This window comes from Nansenia antarctica (assembly GCF_963989245.1).
Source record: "Nansenia antarctica genome assembly, chromosome: 6".
NCBI classification, from domain to species: domain Eukaryota; kingdom Metazoa; phylum Chordata; class Actinopteri; order Argentiniformes; family Microstomatidae; genus Nansenia; species Nansenia antarctica.
The window spans coordinates 54,670,898-54,680,897 of NC_137676.1; the positions used below are offsets into that span (position 1 = coordinate 54,670,898).

General features: G+C 49.0%; 2 protein-coding genes across 2 annotated transcripts in view; one reads left to right on the plus strand and one right to left on the minus strand.

The window, feature by feature from the left end:
• gstcd (glutathione S-transferase, C-terminal domain containing) overlaps positions 1-10,000 on the plus strand; it is an 82,513-nt gene that overhangs the window by 12,987 nt on the left and 59,526 nt on the right. The gene's annotated exons all lie outside the window — the stretch shown is intronic.
• LOC308159635 (integrator complex subunit 12-like) lies at positions 49-2,976 on the minus strand (the record flags this gene model as incomplete). The annotated part of the gene is made up of 7 exons (XM_080533451.1): positions 2,858-2,976; positions 2,461-2,626; positions 2,079-2,240; positions 1,654-1,853; positions 918-1,077; positions 264-410; positions 49-60 (listed from the first exon to the last, which is right to left on the minus strand). The coding sequence occupies exons 2-7, from the start codon at positions 2,617-2,619 to the stop codon at positions 49-51; spliced, it is 840 nt and encodes a 279-aa protein (XP_080389577.1). The 5' UTR covers positions 2,620-2,626; positions 2,858-2,976.

Sequence of the window (10,000 nt, forward strand, 5' to 3'; positions counted from 1 at the left end):
GCCTGGGGGAGGAGGACACACACACGAGTGTTACCACGGAGACACGGTCTAGAACACTTCCTGTTAGCAGCAAGGACGCGGTCCGGTTGCGTCGCTATCGCTTCCTGATATTATTCGAGTGATTAGATTTTCTTTAAAGAAATTAAAACTTTCGTGTGAAACCTGTTCAATGTCCCTGCTACCACCGACATGGTGTTTTCTCTCTTTCTCTCTCTCTAAAGGGCTGAGGCCTAAAGGTTGTTATTTGATGTTTTAATGCCTACCTTCACCTCTGTTCGTTTGAAGGCCTGGAAGGTGGTGTCAGCCTTGGTCTTGAGTTCGGGCTTCTTCACCAGCGGGTCCTTGACCACGGGGGCCGCCGACACCACCGCCGGGGCGGGCTTCTGGGCCGGCTTCTGGTTCTTCTGGGCCTGGGGGGTGGGGAGGAGGGGGGGTGTCAAAGGAGGAGGAGGTGTTGTTAGCGAAAACCCCACGATAAGAACAAACTCGATCGCAATCGCGACTGTGTCTGTACGCAGACCTGGGTCAAACACATCAAATAAACACTGATGGAGGTAATACTACTGTCCATGGAGAGGAGAGGAGGGGTGGGGAGAGAGGAGAGGGGAGAGGAGAGTGGAGGAGAGGAGGGGTGGGGAGGAGAGGAGAGGAGAGCAGAGGAGGGGTAGGGAGAGAGGAGAGGAGAGTGGAGGAGAGGAGGGGTGGGGAGAGAGGAGAGGAGAGTGGAGGAGAGGAGGGGTGGGGAGAGAGGAGAGGAGAGTGGAGGAGAGGAGGGGTGAGAGTGGAGGAGAGGAGGTGAGGAGAGGAGAGAAAGGGTGGGGAGAGAGGAAAGGAGGGGTGGGGAGAGAGGAGAGGACGTCATATCATAGGTATGTTGTGATGGGGTGTGGTCATGTGCCCCTGCGGTCCCGCCTCACCATGCGTTTCATCTGCCGAGTGCAGCGGGCGCAGTACCAGACCAGCCGCGGGTCGTTCACGTCCTTGTCCGTCACCTGGGGCTTGTGACACTCCTGGTGGTACAGGTTGTGACACTCCTGGCACTCCACCAGCTGGTTGCCCGACGTCACCGTCATCTGCCTGTGGTCATAAACGACAAGTATATCATTATGTAATATAATACATGCCGTTGAGCTGACGCTTTCATCCAAAGCGAAAAAAAACTACAACTTCCTTCTTCTAGCAGTATGACTGCCAATGGCTCCAGGCCTGAGCATAGATGACTTTGTCCTGCTATGACTGGTGGATAGATAATTCACTTACTTACTTACTAGTCAAATGTATTTATCATAAGTCGCTTTGGATGAAAGCCATCTGCTAAATGCCCAAAATGGAAAATGGAAATGTAACATTGCAGTGAGTGCCCCCATTTCCCAGTATATATGGTCCCAGCGGGAATCAAACCCACAACCTAAGCGTCATTGTCCGCTCATGGTAACGGTAGGTTGTTAGTATCCTGTTCAGAGTCGTGTCTCGAAATCCCCCATAGCTTACTAGCGATTAAGAGCTTCGGGCGACATATGTGATGTACTTTTACTGTCCTTTAAAAACATACATGTTTAAACTTAAACATTGGGGTGTTTATCTATCTGAGGGGTTCGAGGCGAGGCACGCACACACGCACACACACACACACACACACACACACACACGCACCGACAGACCACGCAGGCCAGGCCCATCTCCATAGCGAAGTCGTCCGCGCTGGTCTCGTCAGAGAGGGACAGGTCGGGCAGCGCCAGGTCTTTGCTGCTCTGCACCGTGACGGGAGAGGAGCGGCTGCCCTCCGGCTGCTTCTCCAGCAGACGGGACTTCTTGGCCGGCACGTCCAGACCTTCCCCTGGCTCCACCCTCACCTGAGGAAAACACAACAAACTCGGGTTCATCGGCGCCTTAAAAAAGACATTTGAACAGAAGTCTTTTTTTCCGATTAACATACAGTGATGACGTGACGTTTGACGGATGATTTTGTCGTGACGTCGTGTGTCGGGTTGGTTTAGGGTGCCGTCTCGAAACAGGGTCCTTACACGGGTATACCGTCGTACACACACACACACACACACACACACACACACACACACCTTCTCCGAAGGCCTCTTCTCTGTCTCCTTCTTGCTCTTCTCCGAGCTGCTGGACTTGCTGCTGCTGCCGCTGCTGGACGAGGAGGAGCTGGAGGAGGACTTGGACTCCTGCTTGTTCAGGTTCATCTTCGTCACGGACACCTTGCTGGACACCTCCACCTCCTGTCGTACAGACACACAACACAACCGAGAACATCCTTATTGGAGAGGGACGTCGGACAATAAGCATGTTTTTTTTTTTGGACTCACAAAATCGTATAGCACTTCCATCGTTTAACATGGCAACTTCAAAAGAGGTATGTATATCATGTCTGTTAGTATTTCCTACATAGCAGGTCAGCCCCCCCCCCCCCCCCCCCCCCCCCCCCCCCCATCCCCAGACCTTCTGGGATGTCCGGTAGGAGGCATCACTCCCTCGGCCAGAGAGAGACTCGTCCAGCAGAGCCCGGAGCTTCTCTGCCGAGTCTTTGCTCTTGGAGTGCAGGTACCCCAGGCCCTTCAGGAAGACCGGGTCCAGGTCCAGACTCACCGAGGCGGCCATGCTCACACTACAACACACACAACAAAGGCCCGCGGTAGACTCACCATCCTAAGTATGCTAGTATGCAGTATGCTAGTATGCCATTTCGAACACAGCCACTAAAAAAAGCCATGGTCACACTACAAGACACACAACAAACCCGCAGTTTTTTTTAAAGTCATATCTTCTGACCAGCTAACCAGCTACCCCGGTGTCTTAGTTTGATTGAGATGACATTCGGCACGTTTTATTACCTTACCTTGTTTTATAAGATACCTTTAAACGTGTATGTCGCGTACAGATATGTTTCTTATGACATACATATTGACAGTAACTTCACAAGGGCCACTTGTCCTACTGTCCTACGGTGGCTAGACAGAAACGCCGTTGGTGCGTTCGTAAATACGCCCTGGAAATCTGACCACCACTAATGAAACGCCTCTTGTCCAATCAGATCACTTGGTCTCTTTGTGACGTTGAGCCCAGTGTGCGCTCCGGCGCTTTCAGAGCAGATTGAGGAACGCAGCCCTTTATTTCCTGGTCGCGTCTGGCGTGTGCAACCATGAAATATGTCCCCAAAGAAACAAGTTCAGTTCGACAAATACCGGGTAGTATCTTGAAAACCCAGTCCATCCGTATAATATACATATACATAATCTCAATAAAAACTATATTTTATTCAGACATTTCAAACATATCTAATTTAATTTAATCAAACCAGGCATTGAAAAGGCAGAAATAGATATAATGTTACCGCAACTACTGCTCGGGTCGGCCTGTATTGAGCGTTACACACGTGTGTTTACCATAACAACGTGGGCTGCCTTCACATTATTCACTGAGGCCAATATAAACTGTAAGTCGGCTACTTAAATGTAGCATATTTTGGTCAAATAACACAATGTTACTAGCCAACAACGCTCGATAAATGTATAAGCATGAGGTAGTTCTAGAGCAGAGTAATAAGAGTCTAGAGGAGGTCTAGTTTGGTGTTGTTGCCACTTCTTGTATTCACTTGTACTTGTATTGTAGTGTGGCTGCTCTAACCTGTTAACATGGGCTGTGTGGCTGCTCTAACTCTGTATTGTGACAATAATGCCATTGCTTTCCCAAATGCTCAAACCACTCAATTAAATAACTGTTTAAGGTTGCGGTTGAGACTAACAGTAACCACTATTACTCATTTGAAAAGGAGGCTACTGTCTCAATATGACTACACTGGTTAAATAAAGGATTCATATAATAACTCTTGTGCACAGGTGTGATTAATTAAACTCATGTCCACAGTTCTAGGGCAGCACCTGTCACCATGAAGCACACAGAGCCAAACCAGGAGCAACAGGCAGAGTCCCTCTACTTAGAAGTCAGCTCCCAGAACCAGACGTCCCCCCCCACCCTCCCCCTACACACCTCCATCGCCCTGTTCCTCCTGTCCTACTGCGAGAGCAAGTCCTTCCGTGTGTTCCTGGTGTCCCCTGTGCCTGACAGCATCTCTCAGTCCTGGAGGAGTCAGGTCCCAGAGTCTCTGAGCGTGTCGGGGGTGGGGGTGGAGGACCTGCCGGCGTTGGTGAGGGGCTGTCGTCTCCCTGCGGTGCTGGATGACACGGGCCGGTACTGCCGGGCCGGTCTGGCCGTGGTGCTGAGACACATCATCCTCAGGACGTGCCAGGTAGACCCCAGTAGGAAGGACGTCTCGGCACTGCTGGGGTTCAAGAACACCTGTCTGAAGGCCTGCGCTGAGGTGAGAGGAACACTGAACTAACGGATGAAGACATTTACATTGATTGATTGATTTATTTAATGTATTTGTTGACCAGGGACAGTACACATTAATAAACCAGTTGGTAAATGACTGAGTAACATGAGTGTTAGCCAAATGGCTACTTTTCAACTGTTGTCGCTGTGGCCAGATGTCATAAGCCGTTCTCTAAAAAAATAACATTGTATACAAGCAAATTTATCAGAGAAGTATAGCAATAGGTTCTCATTAACTAACTAGGCCTACTAGACATTATATACAATATTATTTTCAGAAAAAGCATGTAAGACATACATTACAACAATGAACTACATCTAAATCTAAGAGATACAGGGCATAGGCTATACAGTATATAACAAATACAGGGCATATAAATAACAAGTGCAGAGTAAAAGGAACAAGTATTAAACAGTACCAGGAACATTGAGAATAACATTGTAATTAGTGCTCACACAACTGATTAGCAATAAGCCAGTCTTTAAGATTGTGCTTGAACGTGTTGTACGTTTTACTATTGCGTATATGTAATGGCAAAGCATTCCAGAAGTGTGCCGCTTTCACTGAAAATGCGGACTGGCTAAAGGAGCTTGTCCTATATGGAATAACACATGGAATAACACACTACATGTTTGGCATTTAGCTAGCAGACGCCTCATCCCAAAGCGACTTACAATCGATAGGCCTACATTTGACTAAGTAAGTGAATCATCTATCCACCAGTCACGGCAGGAAAAAGTCATCTATGCTCAGGCCTGGGGCTATTGGCAGCTGTTGTGCCAGAGGAAGGAAGATATTATTATTATAATTGTTTTATGACACCGGAGAAACAGTACAGGGGGGTAGTAGATGTCTCAGGAGAAACAGTACAGGGGGGTAGTAGATGTCTCAGGAGAAACAGTACAGGAGGGTAGTAGATGTTTCAGGAGAAACAGTACGGGGGGTAGTAGATGTCTCAGGAGAAACAGTACAAGGGGGTAGTAGATGTCTCAGGAGAAACAGTACAGGAGGGTAGTAGCTGTCTCAGGAGGGACAGTACAGGGGGTAGTAGATGTCTCAGGAGAAACAGTACAGGGAGTAGTAGATGTCTCAGGAGAAACAGTACAGGGGGTAGTAGATGTCTCAGGAGAAACAGTACAAGGGGGTAGTAGATGTCTCAGGAGAAACAGTACAAGGAGGGTAGTAGATGTCTCAGGAGAAACAGTACAGGGGGTAGTAGATGTCTCAGGAGACACAGTACAGGGGGGTAGTAGATGTCTCAGGAGAAACAGTACAGGGGGTAGTAGATGTCTCAGGAGAAACAGTACAGGGGGGGTAGTAGATGTCTCAGGAGAAACAGTACAAGGGGGTAGTAGATGTCTCAGGAGAAACAGTACAGGAGGGTAGTAGATGTCTCAGGAGGGACAGTACAGGGGGTAGTAGATGTCTCAGGAGAAACAGTACAGGGAGTAGTAGATGTCTCAGGAGAAACAGTACAGGAGAGTAGTAGATGTTTCAGGAGAAACAGTACAGGGGGGTAGTAGATGTCTCAGGAGAAACAGTACGGGGGGTAGTAGATGTCTCAGGAGAAACAGTACAGGGGGTAGTAGATGTCTCAGGAGAAACAGTACAGGGGGTAGTAGATGTCTCAGGAGAAACAGTACGGGGGTAGTAGATGTCTCATGAGAAACAGTACAGGGGGGGGTAGTAGATGTCTCAGGAGAAACAGTACAGGGGGTCGTAGATGTCTCAGGAGAAACAGTACAGGGGGATAAGTAGATGTCTCAGGAGAAACAGTACAGGGGGGTAGTAGATGTCTCAGGAGAAACAGTACAGGGGGGGTAGTAGATGTCTCAGGAGAAACAGTACAGGGGGTAGTAGATGTCTCAGGAGAAACAGTACAGGAGGGTAGTAGATGTCTCAGGAGAAACAGTACAGGGGGGTCGTAGATGTCTCAGGAGAAACAGTACAGGGGGTAGTAGATGTCTCAGGAGAAACAGTACAGGGGGTAGTAGATGTCTCAGGAGAAACAGTACAGGGGGGTAGTAGATGTCTCAGGAGAAACAGTACAGGGGGGTCGTAGATGTCTCAGGAGAAACAGTACAGGGGGTAGTAGATGTCTCAGGAGAAACAGTACAGGGGGTAGTAGATGTCTCAGGAGAAACAGTACAGGGGGGTAGTAGATGTCTCAGGAGAAACAGTACAGGGGGGTAGTAGATGTCTCAGGAGAAACAGTACAGGGGGGTAGTAGATGTCTCAGGAGAAACAGTACAGGGGGTAGTAGATGTCTCAGGAGAAACAGTACAGGGGGGTAGTAGATGTCTCAGGAGAAACAGTACAGGGGGTAGTAGATGTCTCAGGAGAAACAGTACAGGGGGTAGTAGATGTCTCAGGAGAAACAGTACAGGGGGTAGTAGATGTCTCAGGAGAAACAGTACAGGGGGGGTAGTAGATGTCTCAGGAGAAACAGTACAGGGGGTAATAGATGTCTCAGGAGAAACAGTACAGGGGGGGTAGTAGATGTCTCAGGAGAAACAGTACAAAGGGGTAGTAGATGTCTCAGGAGAAACAGTCCAGGGGGGTGGTAGATGTCTCAGGAGAAACAGTACAGGGGGTAGTAGATGTCTCAGGAGAAACAGTACAGGGGGGTAGTAGATGTCTCAGGAGAAACAGTACAGGGGGGTAGTAGATGTCTCAGGAGAAACCGTACAGGGGGGTAGTAGATGTCTCAGGAGAAACAGTACAGGGGGTAGTAGATGTCTCAGGAGAAACAGTACAGGGGGGTAGTAGATGTCTCAGGAGAAACAGTACAGGGGGGTAGTAGATGTCTCAGGAGAAACCGTACAGGGGGTAGTAGATGTCTCAGGAGAAACAGTACAGGGGGTAGTAGATGTCTCAGGAGAAACAGTACAGGGGGGTAGTAGATGTCTCAGGAGAAACCGTACAGGGGGGTAGTAGATGTCTCAGGAGAAACCGTACAGGGGGGTAGTAGATCTATTGGCTCTATACTCCTAATGTTTGGATTACTAATGCCTCCAAACTCATTGGATGGTGCTTAATCATTCAGTAAGACAATGACCCAAACATACCGCCATAGAAACAATGGCCAAAAAGGAAAGTTGTTGACTGGTTGTTGACAATCTCCAGGTTTAAATCCTATTGAACTTTGCTGAAGAGGGAACTTAAGGGAAAAACATCTTCAAAAGAAATAATAATTGAAGACAGCTGTAGTACAGGCCTGGCAGAGCATCACCAGAGAAGATACACAGCGATCTGGTGGGGTCAATGGGTGGCAGACTTCAGGCAGTTATTGCATGCAAAGAATTGTCGACCAAATACTAAACATGAGTGCTTAATTTGGGCATTTGATAAATCTGTCCCATAGCTTTCTAAAAAAAGGTGTCGATCTAGCATGTCGCAATTTCTGAATGGTGAAACCAATATGTACATAAATACACTCAAATAAAAGCTGATAATCGCTACTTTAAACACAGTCATAGTTTGATTTCAAATCCAAACTTTTGGCGCGTAGAGCCAAAAAAGGAAACAATGCTTCACTGTCCCCTTCCTGACGCAGTGCGCTGTATTTAATGTCGGCACACATATGACCCTAACGCATGCTGTTCCCCCGCAGGTGAGCCAGTGGACCAGGCTGTGTGAGCTCAGCATCCCCTCCGCTGTGGAGGCCCACCTCCGACACCCCGCCGACCCGTCCCTGCTCCTCCCCTCCGCCGTCCTCCACTTAGAGCGCACGCTGGGCGAGCCGGTTAAGGTCCACAACGACGACAAGATCCGCCGCCAGAAGCTCCAACAACAACAGAAGAAGAAGGCGGCAGCGGGGGCGGTGGCGGTGTCAGACCCCCAGGGGGCGTCCCCGGGGAGAGACCCCCAGGCTCCCCAGTCCCCTGATGGCCTGGAGCTCAGGGCAGCCCTGGCCAAGCTGTCTGTGGACGCAGTTCCCCCCGCCGCCACCAGGGAGCACTGTGAGATCAGGAAAGTGAAGACGGCAGAGCTGCCTCCGCTGGAGCACGTGTTCGCGGAGGGGCTGTACTTCACCTTGACGGACGTGGTCCTGCTGCCCTGCGTACACCAGTACCTGGTGAGTAGAAGAGGTAAAAAACATCAGGTCCAAAACATCACGCCACTTGAACAGTTTCTTCCCCAAAGCCATAGCCCTCCTCAATAACTCCTGATCATTGCACCTTGCACTTTACATGTTTTTGCACTAAGTTGTACAGTCTATTTATTCACTCGTATTGGTACTGTATATATTGTGTGTCTTGAGTATTGTTGTGTTGTCGTCTTGTTGTTGTATGTACTGTAGCTTGTTCAGCAGGGAGAATACCAAGTCATGTTCCTACTGCACTGCACATGGCCAATTAAGTTGAATTGAATTGAAGGGGAAGCGCTGTTATACTGGTGTGTCTAGATTTAAGGTGCTCTGTGATCGACTAGTGTGTCTTGGTAGATTGAAGGTGGTCTGCGATCGACTAGTGTGTCTGGGTAGATTGAAGGTGCTCTGTGATCGACTAGTGTGTCTTGTTAGATTCAAGGTGCTCTGTGATCGACTAGTGTGTCTCGGCAGACTGAAGGTGCTCTGTGATCGACTAGTGTGTCTTGAAAGATTGAAGGTGCTCTGTGATCGACTAGTGTGTCTTGAAAGATTGAAGGTGCTCTGTGATCGACTAGTGTTTCTCGGCAGACTGAAGGTGCTCTGCGATCGACTAGTGTGTCTTGTTAGATTGAAGGTGCTCTGTGATCGACTAGTGTGTCTTGTTAGATTGAAGGTGCTCTGTGATCGACTAGGGTGTCTTGGTAGATTGAAGGTGCTCTGCGATCGACTAGTGTGTCTTGGTAGATTGAAGGTGCTCTGTGATCGACTAGTGTGTCTCGGTAGATTGAAGGTGCTCTGTGATCGACTAGTGTGTCTTGGTAGATTGAAGGTGCTCTGTGATCGACTAGTGTGTCTCGGTAGATTGAAGGTGCTCTGTGATCGACTAGTGTGTCTCGGTAGATTGAAGGTGCTCTTCGGTGACGGGGTTCATTGGTCATCAAACAGGAAGGACGGCCAAGGTTCTCTTTATAAATTTCATTAAAAAATCAATAACACAACAGACACTGTGAGGCGTCCGGCCTGGCTTTCGTCAGGGAGTATGAACACACATTGAGACGTCCCCACTTCCTTTAACAGATCATCTTCCTATCAACCCCGATTGAAAAAAAGGGGAGTGGTCAGAACTGTCGTAGGCCTTCGTCCCTTCTCTCAACGAGGAGGCGTGTTCCTCTCAGCCAATAAGAGGCTGTCGTCAGATACGACCGTTCACGAGAAGAAATGCAGAAATAGAATAGAATAGAAATCGGACCTTGATGGTCTTTTTTAATGGCCACACACGGCAGTTTTACACTCTGATCACACACATGCAAGTTTTTAGGTGAACACACACACAAACACAAGCACATGCACTATCTTCGGCGGGTCGCCAGGTGGAAATTGTCCTCTGCCTTTGTAACCCATCCGGGCTGCCATTCCTCCACTGGCAGCCAGGGGCAGCGGTCGCCCTTTTGGCGCGGCTTGAACCGACGCCCGGCGCCCCGGGGACCAAGTAGCGTTCTTCACCATCGTGGTCAGGGACGGGTGTTCACTTTGGCATGTCTTTCCATGTGGGG